Source organism: Leuresthes tenuis, unplaced genomic scaffold, assembly GCF_036924035.1.
Source record: "Leuresthes tenuis unplaced genomic scaffold, fLeuTen1.0.hap1 SCAF_17, whole genome shotgun sequence".
In the NCBI taxonomy this organism is placed as follows: Eukaryota; Metazoa; Chordata; class Actinopteri; order Atheriniformes; family Atherinopsidae; genus Leuresthes; species Leuresthes tenuis.
In genome coordinates this window covers 33,563,550-33,591,376 of record NW_027325371.1, presented here as the reverse complement: position 1 = coordinate 33,591,376, position 27,827 = coordinate 33,563,550, and the positions used below count along the sequence as shown (strand labels likewise).

General features: G+C 40.3%; 1 protein-coding gene across 1 annotated transcript in view; it reads left to right on the top strand.

Moving 5' to 3' along the window:
- Positions 1–22,316, top strand: part of LOC140274045 (retinoic acid receptor alpha-B-like) — a 30,736-nt gene extending 8,420 nt beyond the window's left edge. Inside the window, exons 2-9 of the mRNA XM_072369739.1 lie at positions 4,527–4,681; positions 5,070–5,211; positions 7,897–8,057; positions 8,217–8,393; positions 8,543–8,747; positions 8,900–8,967; positions 19,290–19,380; positions 19,576–22,316. Coding sequence (XP_072225840.1) covers positions 4,527–4,681; positions 5,070–5,211; positions 7,897–8,057; positions 8,217–8,393; positions 8,543–8,747; positions 8,900–8,967; positions 19,290–19,380; positions 19,576–19,829 — 1,253 coding nt within the window. The 3' untranslated portion in view covers positions 19,830–22,316. The remainder of the gene's footprint in view (positions 1–4,526; positions 4,682–5,069; positions 5,212–7,896; positions 8,058–8,216; positions 8,394–8,542; positions 8,748–8,899; positions 8,968–19,289; positions 19,381–19,575) is intronic.
- Positions 22,317–27,827: the final 5,511 nt, after the last annotated feature.

Below are 27,827 nucleotides of genomic sequence, written 5' to 3'. Positions count from 1 at the left end.
GCTGTGTCAACATGTAACATGTATCTGTTTGCTTCTCTCCTACTGTCTCTGTTTTCATATATTGTATTTTAATGCAGCTGAAATCCTGACAAAGCCTCTTCTTTACTTTGGAGTAAAGTAAATTTACATTTTTTTCATCTTTTCTCTGCTTATACTCTCTGTTTTCTCCGATTTCCTCCGTCACCCTATAAATCAAACTTGCCACAAACGCAGCACATGCACACATTAACTGACCATGTGAAAGAGGGTGTCCACTGAGCAGAACATATTTGTGTGGGTTAAATGATGATTTACCGCAAATAATTAGAATAGAGGATTTCTTGAATTTATGAGTTACTCAAGGAATCTTTTCAGCCCTAGAGCGCCAATGCACGTTGGTGTGGTGGGTACCACTGTTGCCTCACAGGTCCCAGGTTCAACTTCCAACTGGGGCTTTTGTGTGTGGAGTCTGCATGTTCTTCCTGTGCATGTATGGGTTCTCTCCAGGTACTCTGGCTTCCTCCCACTGTCCAAAAACATGCATGTTAGGTTAATTGGTGTCTCTAAAAAGTGTCCCTAGGAGTGAGTGTGAGCATGTGTGGTTGTTTGTCTAATTTGTATCTGTGATGGACTGGCAACCTGTCCAGGGTGTACCCCGTCTCTTGCCCGATGACCACTGGGATAGGCTCCAGCCCCCCCGCAACCAGACCGACGAATTAAGCGAGTGTAGAAAATGGATGGATGTTCTTTCTGCAAGATGCTAAATAGAGATGTCCAGTTGATCATGTGGTGAGGGTTATCATATGTCCATTTGCCTTAAATATCATCTACAATGCCACAGATCTCCCTTTTTCTTTTCTTTTTTTTGCTGTCACCTTAACATAAGCCAAATACTGACCTCAGCTCCAGGTTCTTTGTTTACCACCAACAAGTTCTGTATGGTTTGCGCTTACTAGTGCGCCCCCTGGTGGAATCCTCTGGTGTTCAATTAATTCGTAGTTTCCAGCTACGTTTATAGGAGTACACGATTTTAGGAAAAACTTGTAATATGCAGTATCATTTTTGAATGACACAATACTTGCGACATATAAACAAATAGAAGAGTGTTTAGTGTACAAAAAGGCTGCATTCATCTTCAATGTTTTTGAATGCTGATTAGTTGTAGAACATGTATAAAAGCCTAACTTGCTCTAAGCAGGATACAACCCTCATACATACACCTTTGCTTGTCCTACTGTTTCAAGTCAAAATGCCTGCTATCAAAAAAGTTTACAGTTTACCGTTTATAGCAGTCAAAGCCATTTTTGTTTATGATATTGAACTCGTTGCTATTGTAATGACAACAGAATTTTTAATGTGGTGCAGCCATAATATTCATGTATTTACAGGTATATTTACGTTGCACATGTCCTTGTCAGGTATCGGCTGCTCTACCCACTGAACAGACTGCACTTTAGTTTGTTGCAGCTCCTTTTTTAATGAAATTTTTAACACACCCACAATAATAAAGGGTCCATAAAAGCTTAAATATTTCAACAATAGTGCTCAGGTGGCACAGTGTAACACAAAGCCTAGCTTCTGTGCACATTGATTTTGTGTGTTTGTGTATATAGTGGAGCTGGGCCAGTGAAATGGGAGTGTGTATGGGCCATTCACTAAAGACAGCGGTACATATGGAGAATGGATGCACTGAACTATTTTGGGTAGTAAAAAATGACAAAATTAATATCTACAGAAATAGTATGGGAGGTTAACACACGTTCACTCTCAGTTCAGTCTCACTCATGCTTTCATGCTTTAAATTAATGTGTATTTTGATGTGAACAGTTGTTTTTCTCCTATGTAGCCCTGCTCTGCTCACCTTTGCAGTTGTGATGATGGTTTACGCATACATAACTGATGTGTTACTTTCCTTCTCCTGAATGTTATTCAGGTTTGCTTTGGTCTGCTTTGGACTATTTGCTCTTAGTGTGATCTTTATTTGTGGACTACTTCCAGAGAGAGTAACAATGGTCTTTAATTTCCTTAATTTTCACACATCTCTGACTTTGAATTAAAAAAAAAATAAATTTAAGCATTCTTTTCAAAATTGATAAGCATCAACTGTTATTTCCTCAGACATTTTCGTTCAACAAATGGAATCAGACGTTCCGATTTTTTAAACAAAAGATGGACAAGTTCAGAATCACCTACATCATAGAACTTAAGCTGCTCTGTGGAGAGGAATGGCTTAAAGTTCCGCACCACAGGTCACTGCAGTTATGAAAAAGAAAAAGTTACATACTCATAATCATTTACTTTCTGAGAAAAATGATCCAGTATTACATATCTGCAAGCGTTTGCCATCCAGAATAACATTTTTGTCTAAAATTGTTACTCGTACGACTTATGTGCAAATAATTTGCATTTGGTTATGATAAGGCAAAAATTAATAGCTCACAACAAAAGATTTTAGGTATCAGGACATGATTTTGAAAAGATAATCTGGTCCTAAATGGATCATAAAGTTAGCTAAATACAACAGCACTTAGTTGTTTAATTGGTTTAAGAAAAATTTAAACAAAGTATAGAAGCAGTGTGTCATAAAGTTAGTATAATCTATATAATCTATGGTAAACTGATCATCAGCTAATATGAGCACTCCTGTAAAAGTAGAGGTTTTGTCAGTTTGCTGTTCTGGAGCATTCGGGTGTGTGTTAACATGAGGCCAAGGAGGAAAGACATCAGCAATAATCACAGAGAAGCAATTGTTGCTCCCCGTCAACCATCAATTGTACCAACAGTACAATTAGAAAAAGACAGAACAAATATGGCTTGTATTGAAGGGTCGCAGGAGAAAGCCTGTTCTCTCTAAAAAAGAGATGCCTTTGGTGTGAAAAATTGCATCTGAAACAAAGGAGCTCTGAAACAATGTCCTTTGGACAGACAAGACCAAAGGGAGGATGTTTGTTTGTTTGTGATACAGAGCACCACATATGGAGTAAATCAAACACAGTATATCAGCACAGACACCTCATACCAACTGTTAAGCACGGAGGGCTGATGATTTGGGCTTCATATAAAGCAATATTATAAAGAAGAGTCCATTCTGGCTTATTTTTTAAAAACTTAATAATGATATGATATAATATATCAGTTGTTATTTATTGAAGGTTGTGTGTTATTTAAGACGTTTTATAATGTCATGATACATAAAAGCAGGGTATGATTTGCCAGTGCGGAGGGGGGATCCCCCCCAGTTTACACTCCTACCCTCTGCTGAATTATTTTTTATCCTCGGTGGGGACAACCCCCCCACCCCACACACACATAACAAAAGTATTTTCACCATTACATCGTAAGTCTTAACAACCAAAATACAAAGGGTCCGTGTTAATTTTGATTGTGCTGTGATTTTAATCTACCGGAAGCGAGTCAGAGGCGTCACTGTCGCAGAAAGCAGTTTTATTTTGAAAAGTTTTCTTGCGTTTCACAAGTTCAACTTCCTGTCTGCGTCATCCGCACCAAAACAAAAGCTTAAATCAAATGGAGAAAAAAATTAAAAGAATCCAGAGCAGCATATTGTCATATTTTATAGAACCACAACAAAAAATATATACTGTTTTCATAGTCTGACCTATAATCTACCTGATTAACCATTAAAAAAAAAAAATTTAAAACATCTTGACAGCACATTGTGGTATTTCATGTTTTCTGTTGAACTGATATCGGGAAAGAATTAAAATTTTATTTCTATTTGACAATTTAAAAAAAAAATTTGAGAAAATATTTCTACAAATGCCGTGGTTAAGTTCCCGTTCAAAATAGGCCTACTGCCTACGTTATGTAACCTAAGTGTAAGGTTTATCTACAAAAGAATCAACATTTTTCATGTTTTCACACTGTTGTTTACCCCCCCCCCCCCCCCTTTTTTTTTTTCACAAATCACACCCTGCATGAAAGCATAGATTTCAGCAGATACATTCTTTCGCTACAGATTCAATGCCAGATTCATGCACAAGCATGCAAATTGCGCTCTTATTAGGCTGTCAGATGGAGAAATGCTCAGTTACACTAATTGATGATCACAGAAGGACAAGTTTTAAAGATGTCGTTCCCTGTTTTTATACTTTTTAGAGAGTTGAGACAATGCGATTAGTATGTCAAACAATGAGATTATTATGTTAATCACTGAGCTGGAGGCGCTAGTTGTCAGAGTTTGACACCTTGGCTAACTCCGATCTCTGATTGCAATATTTATTTTTAAGTTAACATGACCAGGTTGCTTCATATTTATCCTATAGACTTGAGGGTGGGATTGATGGTTTCATCTAACTTTTAGTTAGTGCAGAGTTTTAGTGTATGGAAATTATTTTCACCAATCGACAACCTTTGATACAGAATTGTGAAGTCAGAATTGGTGCAAAGTGGAATTATTCATATCTGCTCTTTCCAGGAAATAGATCAAATAAAACTGAAGCTAAAAACAAACAGAAAGATGTGGATTCCCTCGCAGAAACACACATTTTTTTCAGCCTGACTTAATGTAAATGTCTTTCCTCTAACAGCTATAGAAACTGAGAGCACAAGCTCTGTGGAGGACCTGCTTGTTCCCAGCCCCCCGTCACCCCCACCGCCGCCCCGTATCTACAAGCCTTGCTTTGTGTGCCAGGACAAGTCTTCCGGATATCACTATGGAGTCAGTGCCTGTGAAGGCTGCAAGGTGGCTAAACTTACATATAAAAACACACTCAAACACATTCAGTTTATTTGTGGACTACTGTCAGGAATGAGGTCACAACCTTTATACAGGATCGATAAGCCTCTTTGCTTAATCTAATCCGAAACTCACACACACACAATTAATATGCATTCATTTAGCATCTGTTGTGATATTAGAGTGTTTGTTATTATTTGTTTGTGGTCAAACTCTTGTCTTATTAGAAAGTGACCCCCTACCAGCTGTGCATCAACAAAATTGATTACACCTCATACGTTTCAGTGGTGGTGCGAAGTTCAGCTCAGTTTCAATCTCAAGATTATGTCTGTTTTCGGTGCAGTTTTTTGTGTTACATCATCTTCTAGCCACTGCCTCCATTCCTCTCTGGCAGGGTTTCTTTCGTCGGAGCATCCAGAAGAACATGGTGTACACGTGCCACAGAGATAAAGTGTGTGTCATAAATAAAGTGACGAGGAACCGGTGTCAGTCCTGTCGACTGCAGAAATGCCTTGATGTCGGAATGTCTAAAGAGTGTGAGTAATTTGTGTAAATCCACTTCCATTGTGTGTGTGTGTGTGTGTTGGTGTGCATGTTTTTTTTATCATGATGAGGACAAAATCTTTACGGGACACCAGCTTTATGGGGATGTCCTGTGAAAGTGGGAACCCAGTTGCGGTCCCCATGGGTATAAAGGGATTTCTGAGTGTTAAGACTTGGATTTAGAGTTAGAATTATGTTATGGTTCATATTTAGGGTAAGAGTAAGTGTTCTACATTTGGTTATGATGATTAAGATAAGAGGCCAGGGAATGCAATTTATCAAATGAAGTGTAGACCACCTATGGGGACATGTGTGTAGAAAAGAAGGAGCCTCTTTTGAACCACTTACTGCAAAATGATCATGTTCAATCATGTTTAATTTGCTTTCATGATCATATAGTCTGGTTTAAAAAAAAGGGGGAGCAAGGTACATGTCACCTCTATGTTGAGAGCACAGAAATGTGTCAATCTTGGTATTTGTCACCCTCTGGTGGTTGGAAATAATTAACATATTCACGTTCAATAAATAAACATTCACTTTGGTCAATGGCGTTCCATGTTATCATGAGACAGTATTTGAGTTAAACTCTTATGAGCTCACAGGTTTAGGAGCTTTATGTTCTTCTATCTGTCATGACATAAACAGCAGGCATGTATAATTTGCACTACTAAAAAGTTCCTGACTGCAGTCCTCTTTGATCATATTTGCAGCTCCTGCGTGTTTTCCTTAATGATTTTTATTAATTTTTCTCACCTCTCCCTTCTCTTGTTATGACTGAAGCATCAGGGGAAGAGTCAGGCATACGTTCAGTAGCAGAAGTGTCAAATGATGTATAAAACAACTTCCATCCCTGAGAGGAGGTTTAGTTTTTATTGAGCCAGCTAAACACAAAGAGTCTGACGGTGTTGACTTTCCTCTGGCCAAAGCAGGCCCTCTTTATCACATGGCACCCTTTAAAAGCTATTGAAAAGGTAGTGACCATGGTTCATAGACCAACGTTGTATTGACTAATTTATTAAGTTTTTTGCAGAAAAGTTGAAGTCACACCATTCAAACTCCCCCAGTTCAGTAAATTCCAGACATAGCTAAGTTTAATATAAAGTCAGGAAAACAAGGGGAAAGAGCCAGCTATGCTCCGTTTAAAGGTAAATCAAATGTCACCTCGAAAACAGCCTTGTTTGTCTGATATAGTTGTCATAACAATGATGCTGCACAGCAACTGGCTGAGACTTCAGGAAGTTTTCAGACATAGAATATTTCCTCACATTACCACATAGGAGAAAAAAAGGATCCTGTCCTTTTTCTGTTTCTATTAAATAAGTGTGATATATTATGTTACTTAATGATCTTTACAGCTGCTGTTTGCTGCAATTTATTCCTATCATTTATTTGTCTGTTTATTTTGCCTAATTTCATGAAGGGGATAAACACATATAGTCTTGCAAAACAGAAAGTCCACTTTTTTTCAATTCTGAGGTTTTATGGATCTGAACAGAGTAGACAATCATCTGATCCTTTGGAGGTCTTAAAATGAGGTACTACAACCTCAGCTGAACAACAACAATATTTCATTATTTAAATTATTATTTATAAAAAGCAATGTGTGAAAAACTAAGTACATGCTTACTGTCTCCATACAAATCAAGAGGGTAAATGGCAGAAAGATCCTTGGTGTTACTACAATGCCATGGAGAGAAGACATCAGCAATGACCTTAGAGAAGGAATTGTTGCTGCTAGTCAATCTAGGAAGGATTACAAGGCCATTTTCCAAACAATTTGGAGTCCATCGTTCTACAGAAAGAAAGATTATTCACAAGTGGAAAACATTAAAAACAGCTGTCAATCTTATGGACGTCCCAGAAAGGTCACCCTAAGGTCAGACTGCAAGACACCCAAAACCCAAGCATGTTAAATGTTAAAAATCATGACAGCACAATTAGAAAAAGACACAGAAAATAAGACAAGCCATATGCTTGCCAAGAGAAAGCCTCTTCTAATTTTAAAGCCTAGTTTAGACATCAAGATTTATAGACTGATTTTGACATCACTGACAAATGTTGCAGGTGTGGGACAGATGAGTAAACACTCCAAAGACACTCAAAGAGAGACATGCTAGTCCCTGACTAAATATCTTCTATGTTTGATATTTCTTTGAATGGAGTTGGAATGGGTGAAGTTGCGCCATTATTAAGGAGCTACAACCAATAGCAGAGCAAGAGATAGGTCAGGGGATACGAACCTGAAAAAGGAAAATAGCAAAAAAAAACCATGCAACACAAATGACAGACAGCATGGTGAGTAATGGACTGTCTGCCGGAGAACCTCTTTTATGTTTCCAAAACGCATTATCATAACAGACCCTTGAGTGAGAGAAAAACAGACTGAATCACCAGGAGCTGCTTCTCTAATTTTAATGATAAGAAAGAGAAATTTATCTGCATGACATCTGGATCTACATGAGTCAGGGGTTATCTGGTGAAAAATGTGTGTGACCCCTGTCGCAGACCAGTGCTGGAGGGTGAGGGGAGGGTCATGTGTTGTTGTATTAACCTCATTTTAGGACTTCTTAAGGACCAAATAATTTTTTCCAATATGTGAAACCTCAGAATTCAGATGAGGTTGAGAAAAAGTTTGAAACGTCTGAGCATGATCTTTTCATCTTTATTTCCGTCGACAGTGGTGCGAAATGACAGAACAAAGAAGAAGAAGGAGGAGAAGCGGCTGGCGGATTCAGAGATCTACATGCTGTCAGCTGACACAAAGCAGATGATTGAACGGGTTCGCAGGGCCCATCAGGACACATTCCCCTCCCTTTGCCAGCTGGGAAAATACACCACGGTACTCACACACACAGCAGCACTCTGCTCGCACAGATAAGCATATTTCAATCCAGAAATTCAGATGAAAATAACTAAAATAATTCTGATGAATTCAGTTTGTTTTGTTTTTTTTGAGAAAGAAACAGAATTCTCTGTGTTCTCCCTCCTGAACCTGCAGAACAACAGCTCTGAGCACCGTGTTGCTCTGGATGTCAGTCTGTGGGACAAGTTCAGCGAGCTGTCCACCAAATGTATCATTAAGACAGTGGAGTTTGCCAAGCAGCTTCCTGGCTTCACAACACTAACCATTGCTGATCAGATCACCCTGCTCAAGGCTGCTTGCCTCGACATACTGGTGAGTTGTTTATGCACACACAAGTTAAATTAAATAATTCTGTCCAGATAAATATACTCTGCGAGAGAACCTAGTCGTAACAGAGCTGCGACGTTAGGATGAATAATTCATCTCAAGTTATTTGTGACTTCTCTGCTTCCTTTGCCTAGATTCTGAGGATCTGCACACGCTACACCCCAGACCAGGACACCATGACGTTCTCCGACGGCCTAACCCTGAACCGCACCCAGATGCACAACGCAGGGTTTGGACCTCTTACAGACCTGGTTTTTTCCTTCGCCAACCAACTGCTTTTGCTGGAAATGGACGATGCAGAAACAGGATTACTGAGCGCCATCTGCCTGCTCTGTGGAGGTACTGCAATCTGTCTCAGGAATTTTAGTAAAACATTTGCATAGAGTTGATGCTTTGTTCAGTGGCCTGTAGAGATTTCTGTCCTGTTGAGTGTTATTATATATATGTTTATGCGTGTGTGTGTGTGTGTGTGTGGGTGTGTGCATGTGTAGACCGTCTGGACCTGGAGGAATCAGAGAAGGTGGATGTTCTTCAGGAGCCAATGCTAGAAGCATTAAAGGTTGGTATCAAATATTTATTCTAGTATTACAAAGACACCTCCAGTTCATTATTATTATTATTAAAATGAATTATTAAGTAAACTACATTAATGTACATTAAAAAATCCCAAATGGGAAACAAAATCAATGGGCCTCATATGCAAGAACATTTTCTTATTCTTGTTCTAAATTTCTCTCAATTTTTTCTCGTACCAAGGTCTCGTACGAACACGTCACGTCAGATTCAACTCTTAACTTCTGAAAAGTGTGTAAATGACCTGCGTAAACATGATAAATGCCACCTATGCATATTTGGTAAATGGACTTGTACTTGTATAGCGCTTTTCTAGTCTAACTGACCACTCAAAGCGCTTCACTACATGCCGCATTCACCCCAATCACACACATACACACTCACACACACATAACTACGTGCTTTTTTTTTTCTTTCTATTCATTCATACCCCAGTGATACACTGTGAGGCAACGTGGGGTTCAGTGTCTTGCCCAAGGACGCTTCGCCAGAGTCGAACCACCAACCTTCTGATTGGTGGGCGACTGCTCTTCCTCCTGAGCTACAGCCGCACTATTTAAGTGCACATGCACGAAGATAGTAAATTTGCATACTCCACACCCAAAGTAATACCATATAAGGCTACTTTTCCTATCTCCAATGCCAGGAAAGTATTGAGTGTTGAGTCATGAGAATGGCATCAAGGTGCAAAACTAGCTCTGAAATCGAGATTTCAATCTCATAGATAATTGGCAATCTTTCTGGAGAAAACCTGCTCTGAATAGGAGAGACATCATCCATCCCACTTTGGAAGGAGCATCCCTCTTACCTAGAAATATGGACGAATTTATTAGTCATCCAAAAACATGACAACCCAGGGTTGAGACCAGGATGCAGAGTTGTAGTCTTACACACTTCTCTGCGACTTCCCACCTGATGCTGCCCCCCCCTCAATCAAAAAACACAAAAGGAGCAAATCCTCTTGTGCAAAAAAAATTTAAAACAAAAACTTTAACTGAACAAAAACATCAAACTATTAAATGTGGTTTGCTGAATATTAGATCTCTCCCTTCGAAGTCTCTGTTAGTGAATGATTTGATCTGTGATCATCATATTGATATATTTTGTCTTACAGAAACCTGGCTGTAGCAGGAGGATCATGTTAGCATTAATGAATCAACTCCCTCTGACTATTTAAATGTTCACGTTCCTCCAACCACAGGCAGAGGAGGAGGAGTGGCAGCTATCTTCAGATCAGGGTTACTAATCAGTCCTAGACCCAAGATTAGTTTTAGCTCTTTTGAATCTCTGATTCTCAGTTTTTCCCACCCAATGTGGAAATCACAAAAACCTCTTGGGTTTGTTGTTGTGTATCGTCCACCTGGCCCTTATTCTGAGTTTCTGTCTGAATTCTCAGAGTTTTTATCCCAGTTAGTGCTGAGTACAGATAAAGTCATTGTAGTGGGTGACTTTAATATTCATGTAGATGTTGAAAATGACAGCCTAAATATTAACTTTAATTCTATATTAGACTCTATTGGATTTTCTCAAAGTGTCCACAGACCTACTCACTGCCTTAATCATGCCCTTGACCTTGTGCTGACTTATGGCATTGAGAGTGAACAGTTAACAGTGTTCCCTCATAACCCTGTCTTGTCTGACCATTTTTTAATAACTTTTGAATTTACATTACTTGACTACACGGTTTCTGAGAAGAATTCTACATATAGAAGGTGTCTGTCAGAGAATGCTGTAACCAGATTTAAAGAGTTGATTTCATCATCCTTTTCTTCACTGCCATGTGCTGATATGACAGAGGACGGCTACCTAAATTTTACTCCAGTAGAACTTGACTCTCTTGTTGACAGCAGTATAGTTTCAATGCGTACAACACTGGACAATGTTGCCCCTCTGAAAAGGAAGGTAATCAGTCAGAAGAGGTTGGCTCCTTGGTATAATTCACAGCTGCGTGCGTTAAAGCAGACTGCAAGAAAGCTGGAGAGACAGTGGCGTTCCTCTAATTTAGAAGAGTCTCAATTAGTCTGGAAAGATAGTTTAATAACGTATAAGAAAGCACTTCGTAAAGCTAGAACTGCTTATTATTCATTATTGATAGAAGAGAATAAGAATAATCCCAGGTTTCTTTTCAGCACTGTTGCCAGGCTGACAAAGAGTCCGAGCTCTGTTGAGCCATGTATTCCTTTAACTCTCAGCAGTGATGATTTCATGAGATTCTTCATCAATAAAATTTAATTGAATTGAATTGAAATTGAAGTCCTGCTTTCAGTGATCCAAAACGGAAAATCTGATTCAGGTAATGTAGACCCTCGTTCATGACAATACTGTGCAAAATGCAGCATACCTGAATAATCTGCTTTGATTCAATTCAATTTTATTTATATAGCACCAGATTACAACAATTGTTATCTCAAGGCACTTAAATAATATAGTCCAATTCAAGCCAATTGGAATTCAAATCATTGTAATCATAATCCAATTAATTCATATCGAGCCAATTCAAAAAATAATATCCTATCTAAGGAAACCAACAGATTGCACTGAAACTTGTCTTCAGTCCAATCTCCCATCCTGAGCGTGCCTGAGGCGACTGTGGAAAGGAACGACTCCCTTTTAACAGGAAGAAACCTCTGGCAGAACCAGACTCAGGAAGGGTGGCCATCCGCCTCGACCAGCTGGGGTTTGAGAAGACAGAAAAGAGGGAAAAGAGGGGGGAAAAACACCATAACACCATTCAAAGGATACCTGTTGGAACAGGGAAACACAAGTTAATAACCACAATAATGTCACAGGTACATAATATCATTTGAGAAATTAAATGGGGGAAAAAGAGAGCAAAGTGAGGAAAGGTGTGACAGATGAGGTCCCCCAGCAGTCTAAGCCTATAGCAGCTTAACTATGTCTTTAAGACAGGCTTGTAGTCTGACCAACCTATTGGTTTCATCTGGTTTCATAGATAAGTACAGCTGAGTATCATCAGCATAACAATGGAAATTTATGCCATGCTGTCTGATAATGTTACCTAATGGAAGCATGTATAAAGTAAAAAGAATCGGTCCAAGCACAGAACCCTGTGGAACTCCATGACTTACTCCAACGTGTGAGGAAGATTCTTCATTTACAAGAACAAATTGGAATCTATCAGATAAATATGACTTAAACCAGCCTAATGCAGTTCCTTTAATCCCAATAACATGTTCAAGTCTCTGTAACAGAATGCTGTGATCGATCGTATCAAATGCAGCACTGAGATCCAACAGGACAAGTACAGAAACAAGTCCGCTATCAAAGGCTAAGAGGACATCATTGGCTGATGTTGAAATGACTTTGATTCCAACAGTTTTTGTGCCATGGTTGGTTTTAAAACCCAACTGGTACTTGTCATTAGTTTACTTCAGTTGAGGTGTGACCACACAACAGTCTTCATATCAAGCCAGGATCTTATCTGAGAAACTTGTTTTTTTGTATGAAAAGTGGCAAATTTATCACAGTCAGTCGGTGTGACTTTGAAGTGAATTAGAATTAGAATTAAAGCTGCAAGCAGTGATGATCGGGCCCGAGCGTGTGTGCACATTGGGGTAGGCGTTGGACGGCGGCCGACGCGAATCGCACAGCACAGCTGTCCGTCAAGTGGAGAGCAGGCTGTGATATGTATATGAAGATGTTGTGGTGAAAAGAGTAGTCAGACTCGTCGTGGTCAGCCTCTTATGGGGAATTTATTGAACAGACCATTACAGAGACATGCACATTTCAGCATACACGGAACTTCCCAATGACCTCAGTTTGTGATCTATTTATACCTTTCTATATCATTCAGTGTGTACGTGGCCCAAACCCAATCTCTATTCGGCGCCTGCTGTCTGAGGACGCTACTGCATCTTTGTCATTATCTAAGCAGGGTTCATTGTGACCTCAACAACATGTTATTCGAGCAGTGTCAAGATATAATATGTGGATTGAGCAGTGTCAAGGCACAATATGTGGAGCAGTGTCAAGGCTCTGCTCTCCCACATAATCACTAATAATCACTTATTAGTGAAATAACACAAAAATAAGCTAAATTAGCTTAACCTACTAAATCAGGAGTGTTTATTATGCTGGGAACAGAACCTCTTTCCCAGAATAGTTTACCTTCATTACTCAACTGATTGTTAACTCCGCAATGAGCAGATCTCTTAAAAAACTATAAGTATCTCAAAATTTTAACAAAATTCTTCTAATAATCCAAAAATTATCAATTGAAACTTATCTACCATAACAGACTAAAATAGAATCTACCGCATAAATTAAAGTATTGCACAAAGGAAATATATGTGTGTAGCAAAAGCAATGCTAAAACAAGGAAATCACACTAATAATGACTGAATAATAAAATGAATGAATAATTAAATGTCGGCTGCTACTTTTGTAACTCATGTTCTTATTTACGGCACCATCCCCATCTTATTTACTTGGCGACCGACCACTTAATTACTCTTTTAGTATCAAAGGCTGCGCTTCTAACAGTTGACTGACACGAATGGCAATGGACATATGTGTGATCAGTTATGACTGACGATAAACATGAAATTAATACACAAACAATATCAAATGAATAACTCAATAAATCACAGTTTTGTACCATGTACAATACAGAAAGTCAGAAATAATCAACAAATAAAAAATAATAATACACTGTAATGTAGCTCATCCAGTCCAGTCCCGTCACAAACTCTGGAGTCGTCTGCTTCTGGCTGAACATCAGTCCGGCTGATTCTGGAACTGCTAAGCTATCTTGGAAGGAGAGGTTACTAGCACTTCCATTAAACAGGTCTTTACCACCTCCTCTCCCTGTCAGGCTATCTTCGGTTCTACACATAAGGAAAGAATTTTACGTATAACTCCGTTCGCTGACCAGTTCTTCCATGCGTTGGTCCTCAGACAAGGCCTCGCAAGGTCAGCTGTAGTCTGGCTGCTTCCACTCTTTGTCTGAACATCAATTGTAGCAACCACCTCATCAGAATGGGTATAATGCAACACACCAATAGGGAGATTATTGTCAGTATTACCAATACAGTCATTCCCATCTCAAATGCCCTCGTTCCCCAAATCCCCAAAATCCTATCCAGACCACTCTACCTGTCTGAGTGTGTATTGTTGCATCATACTCATCTGACCCAGGTTGACCCAGGTTGGCCACCCCTCTGGGGTGGCTTCAACACGAGACCCTTTCCAGACCCTCCTGTTTGTGGGATCGTATCCATCATCTCCAGACTCTGCTCTCTTGGATGAATGCTGTTTGCCAACACCCACACCTGGATGCTCATCAGTGTCAGAGATCTTAACACATTCATTATATTCATCCTTTCCCTCAGACTTAACCTTGTCTGTGTTTTTAGTCCGAACCTTAGTGCAGTGATTCAAGTGGTACCATGTGTTGCCTCCTTCCACTTGAACTGCCGTTGGCGTTGCTCACACCACTGTGTACGGTCCTTCTCGTCTTAGCTCGTGCCACTTCCTCCGGAACACTTTGATGTACACCTGCTCGCCTGGTACCACTGTTCGAGATCCAAGTCTCTGGTCTTCTCCTGCAGATAGGTTGTTCTATGGATAGCAGTTAGTTGTTTCATATAAGCTTTCAACTCTATTTGCAACTGCTCAAGTGGGGGCCCTTTAAAGGGACCCCTCAACTGAGGTGCTGCCATGGGTCGAACCGTTCGCATTTCATGCGGATGTTAGGTACGTGACCCTATGGGTCTGCATACGATAGCTCATTAGTGCAAGCGGCAAAGTATCCACCCAGTTTAGTTGAGTTGAAGCACAGATTTTATTCAGTTTTACTTTCAAGGTTCCATTGATTCTCTCAACCATCCCCTGACTCTGTGGATGATACACAGACCCACAGCGCTGCTTGATCCACAGCTGCTGCAAAATGCCCATTGCAACTTTCTGCACAAACGCTGAGCCATTATCTGAGCTAATCTCTGATGAAATGCCAAACTGGGGAATCACTTCCCTTACCAAACACTTTACCACTGTGTCAGTTCCCAAATCCTTTGGAGTTGCTTCGACCCATCGGCTGAAACGATCAATCACCACTAGCATATATCTTTTCCCATTTACTGTTTTAATCATGTCTACATAGTCTATGACCAATGATTTAAAGGGTCCTTCTGGCACTGGAATATATCCCACTGGTGTCTTCACACCCTTTCGCACATTGTTCTGTGCACAGATTTCACACTGACCCAACACTTCATCAACCATTGCATGCATGTACGGTGACCAATATCCTTGTTGTTTTACCTTTTTCAGTACCTCTCCCCTGGCACATTGTGAACATCAGAAATCAGCATTGTCAACAGAGCCACAGGTGCCACCAGGATGCCATCATGTGATCTCCACAATCCCTTCTCGTTCTCTTTGCGTCCAGACATTGTGCTCTCTCACACCTGCCTCCTGTTGCATTAAAATTATATCTTCTGGAGTCACCTCAATGCTACTTTTGCTGCTTCATCAACAGCGTTGTTACCTTGACTGACCATCTCGTTTCCTTTACGATGAGCTTGACACTTTCACTGCCAGCTTCGAGGGGAGCATCATGGCTGCAATCAACTCCTTTATTTGGTCCTCATGTCGCACTGGACTGATGTAGTGCACTTCTGTATTCTCACTTCTGGATACATCAAAAGATGTATAAACTGCAAACATCTTGTTTGAGTCGCAACATACTTTCCCTGATTTATTAGTTCTGAGATCTTATGATGAGTTAAGATGATGACTGGGTATCCCCTTGTTATTGTGGATATTCTCTCATAAGCACACTGCACTGCTGCCAACCCCGATGGCCAGCCTTGTATAACATTATCCAATTTTGTACTGTAGTAAGCAATAGCTCGTTTTCTGCGACCACTACACGTTTCCTGCATCAGCACTGCAGAAGCATACATGTTGTGTCTATTGGAGACGTACAAGAAAAATGGTTTCTCATAGTCTGGTTTTGCCAGTGTTGGTGCTTTCTGCAAATCTTGTCTCAAACTTTCAAAGGCTAACTTAGCTTTGTTCGTCCACTTCAGTGGTGCTTTCAACCTTTGAGAGAAATAATGAAACACTCCAAAGACCAGAGGAGCACACTTGATTGCGTAATCCTCTATCCAATCTGCGCTAAATCCTGTCTCACTAGGTATTCTACCTTCGGCTGACAATACTGAAGTTTAGATTTTGAAACTTTGTATCCTCCCTCTGCCAGCCTCTGGAGGATCTTTATGGAATCTTGGTGGCAATCCTCCAGAGTTGGTGAGCACAGTAAAAGATCATCCACATAGCGTAGTGGTGGGCCGTTCAATGCGAGGCCCTCTAGGTCTTTTCCAGGGACCTGTTAAACACATGAAGGCTATGTTTAAAACCTTGAGGAAGTCAAGTGTAAGTGTACTTCTTACCTCTATAATAAATTATAATAATAATAAATTCAATTTCTAATGCACGTTTCATCGAGAAGCTCTCAAAGTGCTACAAGTTAGGACTAAAAGGACTAAAAGGTTAAAAATCAGTTAGATCATATGCCTTTCTGTATGTAAGGTTTTAGTTTTAAAAGAGTCTAGGCTCTGAATAGCCCTCAGCTGGGTAGGGAGGCTGTTCCAGAGTCGTGGTGCGGCCGAGCAGAAGGCTCTGTCCCCCATAGTGGAAAGCCTGGTACTGGGGACCTGGAGGAGCATGGTGTTTGTAGATCTGAGGGTGCGGGTGGTGGACTGTAGGGTGATGAGTTCTTGGAGGTATGCGGGTGCATGTCCATGGATGCATTTATGGGTGAGTAGCAGAAGTTTGTAGTTGATCCGGGATGAGACGGGGAGCCAGTGCAGTGATTGAAGGATGGGGGTGATGTGCTCGTGCTTACGGGCTATCATTAGGACCCTTGCAGCGCTGTTTTGAATATATTGCAGCTTCTGGTTTTGCCAGGTATCCTGATGAAGAGCCCGTTACAGTAGTCCAGTCTTGAGGAAATGAAGGCATGGACCAGTTGTTCTGCTGCCTCGAGGGATAGAGTGGAACGGAGTCTTGAAATGTTGCAGAGATGGTAGAATTAGGTTTTGCACAGGTGTTTTATATGGTCGTTGATGGTCAGGTGGGAGTCCAGCTGAACTCCCAGGTTTGTTGCTGAGGAGGAGAGACGAATGATCTGTCTGTTGAAAGTAAGTTGGGATATGGGTGAGGAGTGAACCTGATGTGGGGTACCAATGAGAAGTGCTTCTGTTTTATTGCTGTTCAGCTGAAGGGAGTTATTGTTCATCCATATCTTGATTTCCTCAAGGCAGGAGGTAAGGGATGACAGGGCTGTGGAGGGCTTTGGGGCGGTTTTGATATATAGTTGTGTGTCATCAGCATAACAGTGGAAGAGGAGTTTTCTGATTACTTGACTGAGGGGAGGCATGTAGATGGTGAAAAAAATGTCCAAAATGTCCTCTGTGAAGATTGGACAATGTATGCTAAAGTCATGAGTAAATTTGTGTTTTATGGTGAGCAAAAACACACTTTTGTGTAAACAAAGTGACATTTCCAACCACCAGCAGGTGGCGCTATAGGTGAGTGTCAGTATGTGCATATGTATGCACTCAGGGCAGAGACCCCGGCAAGCCTATGAAGTGAATCTGTAGGAGGAGTTCGATCAAATGTGAGGTGTGGAAAAAGGCAAAATGGCACCAATTTGCATTTTCAACTCAAAATGGTTGACTTCCTCTGGACCCGGCGCTATGTCAAGAGGCTTTTTTTATGCGTCTGGCCTTGACAATGGCGTGTCAAGAATTTCGCAGGCCTACGCAAAACTAAGCCCAATGGCAGGGGTATTTAGAAAATTTGTAGGGGGCGCTACAGAGCCATTTTCCTCCAACCACTTACAATATTCTTTACATATGTATAAGGTCGTCAGCATGGACGTGTGTGCCAAGTTTCCTGACCTTGCGATGATGATATCGCTTTTAATCCACAAACACCAAAACACGATCTTCGCTGCCCCGCCACGGCCACACCCTTCAGACTTTGGAAGAAATTCTCCCAACTTTTATTCCCCCATGGCTTAAGAGTAACCTGACCAAGTGAGAAGCCGGTAGCATTAAATATCTAGTAGCAGTTCGATCATATGTGAGGTGTGGAAACTTTCCAGCCACCAGCAGGTGGCGCTATAGGTGAGTGTCACTATGCGTATATGTACGCAGTCAGAACAGAGACCCCAGCAAGCCTATGAAGTTTGGTGAAGATCGGACAATGTATGCAAAAGTTATGAGTGACTTTGTGTTTTGTGGTGAGCAGAGGCGACTCGTCGAAGTTTGAGGGTCTGCCACCGACACACCTTTTAGAAATTGGAAAATCTGATCACAACTTTTAATCCCCCCCATGACTGAAGAGTAAGCACACCAAGTTTGAAGCCGTTACCATTAAATCTGTAGTTGGAGTTCAATCATATGTGAGGTGTGGAAACACAGTAACATTTCCAACCACCAGCAGGTGGTGCTATGGTGAGTGTCAGTATGTGCATATGTATGCACTCAGGGCAGAGCCCCCAGCAAGCCTATGACGTTTGGTGAAGATCATACAATGTATGCAAAGTCATGAATGACTTTGCGTTTAGTGGCGAGCAGTGGCAAGTTGTCAAACTTTGAGGCGTTGCCACAGCCACACCCTTTAAGGTTTGAGAAAGCTGATCAATTTTCATCCCCCATGGCTTAAGAGTAACCTGGCCAAGGTTAAAGCGTGTAACATGAAATGTGTAGGAGGAGTTCGATCATATGCGAGGTGTGGAAACAGGCAAAAATGGCGCCAAAATGCATGTTCCACTCAAAATGGCCGACATCCTGTGGACCTTTTTTTTGCATCTGGGCATGAAGAAGGCGTGTACCGAGTTTCATCAGGGTACGGCAAAATCACTCCATTCGTTTGGCGTTATTGCAATGTTGTACGTGGCGCGACAGAGCCATTTTGTGCCGCCAATGTTCGCGAAGGTCTTCGCAGTTCACAGCTCTGGCCCTAAATAATAACGCCTTCAAGAACAATAGGGCCTTCGCAGTTCACTGCTCTGGCCCTAATAACACCTTCAGGAACAATAGGCCTCGGGCCCTAATAATAATAAAAACGCCTTGAATTACAGCTCGGGCCCTTATAATAACATCTTGAAGAACAAGAGGGCTTCGCTGCCTTGCAGCTTGGGCCCTTATAATAATGATAATAATAACGCCTTGAAGAACAATAGGATTTTCGCTGTTTAGTTTCTCAAAGCAGTGAATGAAATGAAAAGGTAGAATTATACATTATTTTAAATTCCATCATTCACTGTTTGTTCAGATCTATGTGAGAAGAAGGAGGCCCGATAAACCCTGCATGTTCCCCAAAATACTGATGAAGATCACTGACCTGAGGAGCATCAGTGTGAAGGGTGAGACACACACACACCATGTCTCATTCATACATACAATGAAAGGCACAAAGACGTGTGTTCCTTATTTGGAGTGCTTCACTCTTAATGGGAGCCTTTTAAAAGCATTCTAAGACGTACGCTGCTATTCTTTTTTTTTTTTACTTAATTACACGAACTTGTCCTGTATTCCTGACTCTCCTCTTCCTCTCCCAGGAGCAGAACGAGTGATCACACTGAAGATGGAGATCCCCGGCTCCATGCCTCCTCTTATCCAGGAGATGCTGGAGAACTCTGAGGGGCTGGAGGGGCACGGATCAGGAGGGAAAGGAGGTGGAAAAGGAAGAAGTGAAGGCAGAGAAGAGGACAAAACGGAACCTGAACACTGCCATCAGAGTCCGTCACCCAAATCTGTCGCCGCTCACAGAAGGAGCCCCCTGCCCCATTCTCCTCGTTCCCCTCTCAGCTGAATCTGTTCTCAGAGGCTCATTACAAAAGAACTGGATGATAAAACAGAGCATCTCCTGGACAACAGTGACTCATCTGTGGAGTGTAGATGTCCGAACTAACAACAGAATATTGGTGACATGTTTTGTCAGCGTACAACAATGCTGTGAGGACTGAATTGTGCTCAGATGTCATGGTTCAGATGCAAAACACATTACGTTCAACCCCAAACCAGTCAAAGCTGGGACAGGAGTTTTTATTTAATGACAGACAGTATAAACCCAACATATTTCATGTTTCTTCTTGTCATTTTCCTTTAATTGGGGGTCTGGAAGCGAAGCTGCAGACACCCATTGTTTTACTAGCTTTTCCTATTATTATTTGAGGGTCTACACCCATTGTGTTAGTTGCTTTTCCTATTATTGGGGGTCTAGCAGTGAAGCGTTTGCCCGTTGCAGCCAATCAAATTCGGCACCGACACGCCAAACTTCTTTAAGAGGCCCAAAAATTTGGGTGATTTTTGGCCTTTAGGGGGTGCTGTAAGTAGCAAAAATGAGTAGCACAAATGAGGTACCGTTGGAATCCCTGGATCAAGACGTCATTTGCGCCATCTTGGATTTTCCGCCATTTTGAATTATATCAAATACCTTCAAAAAGCATTTCAGGTCACCCAGATTGTCTGATTTCCACAGGACTTCACACATAGAATCTTCAGACCAAGTCTCACAAAAGTTATCAATAATCATTTGGATTATTGAAATTCGCTTCCGTTTGCCCTTAGCAGCCAATCAAATTTGGTGCCGACACTCCAAACAGGAAGTGAGGCCATATCTCTTCGATGCATTGGTGTATTGATGCCAAACTTGGTGTATTGACTCATGATGGGGGGGTCTGCTATGTTGCTAGACCCTCCCATCGCTGCTTGCAGCTACATTTTCGTCCTGGTTTTGCATTTCAGGTCTGCAAACAGTTGGGACAGTAAAGCTTTTCCCACTTTGTAATGTTGTCTTTCCTTCTCACAACTCTGAAAAGACGTTCAGGCGTCGAGGATACCAAGTTATGAATCCGAATGAGTCCCGGTGTCCCGGGTGTCTTTTTGTTCTGTTCATCCTGCAAACACAGCATCATCTTTCTGAATGTACCACACATTCTCCACTGGGGACAGGTCCGGACTACCGACACATCTTTATAGGTACTTGTAGGTACTTTATAGGGTACTTGTGCCCTATTCTTCCTAAGAGGGATCGGAGATGATTCTCATCATTTAATGAGATTCTGCAAATCCCTTCCAATCTTTTTGTTTTTATATATTTTTCACTTAGCTCAATGATTCTCTCACACGTGACAAGCTGGAGATCCTCTACCCATCTTTGTTCCTCAAAGCCTTTCATGGATACTGCTTTTGTACCAATTCATGATTAAAGTCACCTGTTTTAAAAAAAAAGAAGAAGAAAAAAAGTATTTATTAAATTTATTTTTTAACTCACCACTAACACTGTCCTAGGTTTTGTGCTGCAGACCTGACATGCAAAAAATGGATGTATATGAATTAATCGAATGACACTGATGAGGCAAAACATAAAATATCTTGGGTTTGTTCTGTCTACAGTGACAAATCAAATCAAATAAAAGTAGGAATCATTCGATTTAATTTTTTGTTGGGTTTTCCATACAGTCTCAATTTTTACAATTTGGGGCTGATGAAAAAGTTGATCAGAAGCAGTTGATTATGAGCAAACCTACAGAATGAATGAATGATCTTAAATAGCAGATGTGTGTAAAGACAATTCCTCACATTTCATGTAAAAAAGCGTTTCATATGAACAACCCTTCCATGTAATATAGCTGTATATAACAAAGGCTGTGAAACTAAGACAGAAACAAAGTTATTTTCCTAAATGTACATGTTTATACCATACTGTTTCCCAAATGCAGCTACCCGTGCCATTTACATCCCACCAAACACGCACACACATACACAACTCTCTCAGCTTCCCACTTTCTCTCCCCTGACAGAGACAGGACCGAGGAGAAATAATAATCCTTTATCAAGTTTCCATCACTGGAATCAATTTAATGAACACCTGAAGAGTTTTTAAAGCTTTAGGCAGGTGTATTTCTGTATGTTATGTTGCAGCATTATTTATGGGATGATGTGGATTTCTGGTACAGCTCCTGCTGCTCAAATACGATACAATGTCTGCCTGTCGTTGGGTACATCCAACCAAAGTCAAATCCTGGTTTGAAGGAGGTTGTATTAAAATGTCATGATGCATCATCAGGGATTTCTTCCATTGCCAAAACTCTAGTATTTTTTTTTATAACCCACGCCACTTCGTGTCAAAGTTAGTCTACACAGCTTCCATGCTTCACTGCAACATCCCCTTTTTGTCAGGTACAAGTTGTCTGTAAGTATTTTATGGTTGTCCCTTTAATGTTTGGCGAGGTAAAGTTCACTGAACAGTATATAAATACAGGGATTTCAATAAAAATGTGTGATTTTCTTCTTACGGCTGCAGTTTGTTTAAAGCAGTGTTCACTGTGACATGCTTCATGTATATTGATGACTTCTTCAAGTCAGAGAGAAAACATCACAAAACCGTATTTTAATGTGTATTCGTACTCAACAATGTATTCTGTGATATTTCACAACACAAAATTCAGTTATTCTTTTTACAAAACAGTAATTTAGTAGAGCAGTCTGAATCCCACTGCAACGCTGCTAACTATCTGTGTACTGCATTTTGGTACAGTACATTAATGACAACCTCATTATCAGTAGAGGCTGCTCATGACTCAACATTGAACATCAAAGCATAGACCTTATTTCTGTGTTCATTAGTCCACACACATTGTGTCAGTCTTGTGCATTCTGCTTCTTCTCGATCATCTTAAAAATGTGCTACTTTCTCAAAAGGTGCATTTCAATAAATGGATTCAAGTAAAGACTTAAAACATAGTTTTCTTTTTGTTTTGTTTTTTTTATGAGAAAAGTTTTGAAATGAAACTTGTTTAAGTCACACATGGATATTCTAATGGCAAACAGCGCCTTGAATTTTTCTGTAACATTAAGAAACTTGTACAATCGGAATGACTGTAACTGTAAGTAAAATCTAATATTCAGTTCTAGTGCCATGTAGCAGGAGATGCTGATGTTCATATTATGAACTTATGGTAGATAAAATAGAAGAAAACTGACAAGTTACAAGAACAACTTATGCTCATGGATCACCTGCTTTAAAAAAAAACTTCTGGAAAAAACTAAATGTCAGCTTCTGTAATTAGGCTTATCTTGTAAAAAAGAAAGAAAAAAATTTACATCTTAGCCAGTTGATTGTGTCTTGGTGGGTGATTTGGATGGCTAGATTATTTCAACTTCTTGATCTCCTAACAACAAGAGGCCCCTTACTTTTTTTGCGTTACCAGCAATAAAAATCACCTCAAATTAGAGTTTACATGAATAATTCATCAGGTTCAGCAATCCCTGCCCTAAATGCTCATTCTTTAGTTCCTCAATTTCATGCTCTGAATGGTGGATCATTTCTTTGTGTCGATTAACGTCCAGAACAAGGTGTTCCAAAATGGAGGAAAGATTCTCAATTTGCTTTGAAGTTGCCTCCTTTTGTAGCTTCTGTTACCCTAAATTTGCAATATTTGTATTTCATTTATGCCTTACAGTATTATTTATGTCATGGTCAGTTACTTTTGCAATACTATTTATTTATATCATGGTCACTTACTTCTGCAATATTACTTATATTATGGACACTTTACATTACAATACTTTTTATATCATGCCACTTCTCAGTACTTGTTTTATTGTTTATTGTGTAGATTATAGATAGTTCTTTCTGTTTTTTGTGTCCCTGGCCTTTTTACAGAATTAAAGTAAAAAGGGCATGAATTCTGTCAATTCTGTAAACTACACTTTCTTTTATGCTACTGTAACAAGTAAATTTCCCCGTGTGGGATGAATAAAGTATATCTATCATGTTTACTAAAAAGTTATTGGAGTGCTTCCAACACGTCAAGATTACCGCCACCACCATCAGCATTCCCAATACCCTCCGGTTTCCTCTCTTTGATAACACAGGGGTGTTCCGCAAAACTGGATTATGGGAAAGCCTCACTTATCTCGATAAGTCTTGCTCATTTAAGAGAGAGTTCCGTTCCACCAACGTGGCTTATTTGAATGCTCGCTGAGTAACCATGGTAGTTTATGCCGCTAAACTAGCCTGCTCCTGGGCAGGCTAACGTTCAAGCTTAGCTTAGCTGTGTCTCAAAGAATGTCTGACCGGCTGTAACAGACTCCCGAAAGAATGTTCCACCTGTTAAAATTCCATGCTCCTGTAACTCACGTCTTGTATAAAAAACAAAACAAAACAAAAAATGATGGTTATCATATCACCACTTTCACTGTCTCAAAAAATCAATCAGTCAGTGCCAGTGCAACTAAAGAAATGCAACTATACAAGTACTGAACATGAAATGAAATGAAAAAGAATATGGTATTCATTTAAACCAGGGGTCGGGAACCTTTTTGACTAAGAGAGCCATGAAAGCAAAAAATTTGGAAATTTATTTCAATGAGAGCCATATAATATATTTTAAAAGTTACTAGTTCTTGGCACGCTTTCTTTCTGCTGTCTCCTGCCGGGTATTTTGATGCAAAGGTAGCATGGCGCGTGTCGAAGTGCTGCTTTACATTCGACCGTTTCATCTATGTAATTTTGTCTTTGCAAATTAGACACACCGCAGAATTTGCTCTCTCCACAAAGGCAAATTCTTCAGTCCATTCGGCCTGAAATGTACGATACTCGTCATCTTTTTTTCTTTTCGCCATCTTCTTCGTCGAAGGGTTAGCTTTGAGCTAATGACCGAGCAGACTGATTCAAAAGGGGGCGTTTACCTGTTTTACGCTGCAACGGCCAACGTAGTCCAGTATCATCCAATTAAAATAATGGACAATTGCTCCTGCAGCCCTGAACAGGACATGAGCAGTGAAAAATCGATGGATGGATTAAAACAAGTGAGAATATTTTGTTTTATCTGCGAGCCAGATGCAATCATCAAAAGAGCCACACCTGGCTCGCGAGCCATAGGTTCCCGACCCCTGATTTAAACTAATTGATACCTTATTACATCTCCGTCTCCCAACCCAGGACCAGACTCAGAAAAATGGGGGACAGGTCCTTTCAGGCTGGTGCTCCACATTACAATAGCCGATAATGTAAAACGATCTACTGGCTGACGTATTTGCATTAAATTCATCATCTCCCTCAGGTTTCCCCAATGTATAGGTGCACTAGACTTTACCCATGTATGCATCCAGGCCCCTGCTGGACGTGTGGAGGCTGACTACGTAGACCGAAGATTTTTCCATAGCCTAACTGTACAGGTTGGAGAAGTTGAATTCTCCAACTTCAATCCCCGTATTGGGGATCATTGTCCATAGACTCTGAACTGGATTTCTCATTTTGAAAAACACTACATCAACCCCTTTGAGTAATGCTGAGCAATGTTACATTAACACCCTGTGAAACCAATTACCTCATCATGGACTCCTATGCATACAGAGGATCTGTGAGGAGGTAATTTAAGTTCCAACATTGTGGCTAAATGCCTGGGATCAGTTCATGATTCTAGGATCTTCCGAGCATCCTCACTGGCACATAGAACTGGCGCAAGAATTTTACTTACCTGAAGGAATGTACTTTTGAAGTAAGGTGTATATAGCATAGGCATAATTTTGGTAATCTACTGAGAGGTCAGGTCTAGAGGTCATCTTCAAGTATTTAAAGTGCTCATCCTGCTTTATTATAGATAGCCATATAAGGCACACATTGCATCAAATTGCCAAGTCTTAACACATGTATATCAAACCAACATTTCTCTGATTCTGCAGGAGAGTTCAATAGTGTCCTGCTTGGGGACTGAATGTTATGCAAAGTTTGTGATTAAAAAATCCCCACCCTCAAAAATCATATATTTAAATGTCTTTTTCTTTGCCTACATGGGACTATTCCAACCTATAATAATCAATCTTGATTTTAAATAGTATTTTGACTATTGCTTTATTTAGTAGACTCAGAACCATTCAGTAGACTACTTCATTACTTTATCCACAAATAGCAACTTTCCCTCACTGTTCTTCAAAATAATTTGAAATGAGACATGAGGTACTTCATTCTTTTGTACCGTTTGTTTTGTGTTTGAATATCTTAAGTGTGTTATACATTTTAGGGCCCGAGCAGTGAATTGCAAAGGCCCTATTGTTCCTGAAGGCGTTATTAGGGCCCGAGCAGTGAAATGCGAAGGCCCTATTGTTCCTGAAGGCGTTATTAGGGCCCGAGCAGTGAAATGCGAAGGCCCTATTGTTCCTGAAGGCATTATTAGGGCCCGAGCAGTGAACTGTGGAGGCGCTATTGTTCCTGATGGCGTTATTATTACGGCTCGAGCAGTGAACTCCGGCTTAGTTTTGAGTAGCCGGACGAAATTCAGTACATGCCTTCGTCAAGCCCTGACGCACAGAAAAGCCTCTTGACATCATAGCGCCTGGTCCACAGGAAGTCGGCCATTTTGAGTTGAACATGCAATTTGGTGCCATTTTTTTTTTCCACACCTCCCATTTGATTGAACACCTCCTACAAATTTAATGTTGACGGCTTCAAACTTGGTGTGCTTACTCTTACAAGCAGGACCTTTTGAGCTAGCTAAGGCGGCCTGCTGTTTTATGGTGGCTAGTTCACATTACCCTGTGAACTCACTTTGGTAGGGAAATGTAATGAATGATGGATGATGAATTATTGTGTCCATCGCTCTAGAAAATGAAAGCATTTCTAGAAATTACGTGCTTTTACAGAGAGGATATGAATTTTCTCTTAAAGCAGCACGCAGTTTTATGCCAACTAAGTTACTAGGGATGGTGCACTTTTTCCATGTCCTTTCTGATGATGAAAGAAAATGAGCCACGAAAGCGCTGTGTGCATTCATAACTTTTCATCATCTTTGCATTGATTTTTGACTATTTATTTACAAACAAACATTTCAAGATATTTTCAAGATTATTGCCACTTTGGAACAACATTGGCACAGTTACAATGTCAAAATTTCACACAAAAAGTCATCAGTATGTTTTACATGACACTTGAAAAATCATAGAATTATTAAATTATTGCCTTAATCTGACTACAACTGGACAACTGAAGTGCATGCAAACGAACATCACAAACGGAATTCTCCAACTTCAATTAACACAATTAACATGCGATTGGAATATTCTCCAGTTTAATCAGAGTTAAAACTAGATAAATAAAAAACTAAATAAAAAATGTAAAATGATTTTTAAAAAACTGTTCACATCAGTGACTGTATCATTTTGGTTGATATTGCTCCCATAGTATCACAGAGTATTGAACAGGCCCATCTCACTATTCTGTGAACTCAATTTGGAAGAGAAATCTCAGGAATGTTACATAATATAATGAATTGTTTACTCTGTCTACTCCTTTTTAGAAAATGAAAAGACGAAAGCAAAAGATAGATATATGGGAGGAGGCTGGAGGAGTAAAGACTGTTGTGAGAGTATTTGCACAGGAAAATTTGCCTGTCAAGTCTGGCATATCTTACACCTCACCTGTGTGGTCTGAAATTTGTCACACACTTTTTGACAATGATAGCAAGATCAAACGACATTGGTTGTGGGTAGTATGGTCTGAAAACAGGAGAAACCTTAGGGAAAAGGTTGCAAGATACAAGTCTCAAGGCCATGAGCCTGTAGCGACACAAAAAGGTGAAGATATACAAGGTGAAGCAGAGCTAGAGCCATTTAGGTACCAAGAGGCCACCATGGTTGAAGAACTCACAATAGCTGAAGAGGATGAAGGCAAAAAGCCCTTATTTGCATCAAAAAGCCATCATCCCGGTATGGAAACAAACAATGAAGAGCCAATTTTGATTCCTGAGTATGTAGAAGACCACAAAGTCGAAGACCTCATACTTATAAAAGACCAAGAGCCCAT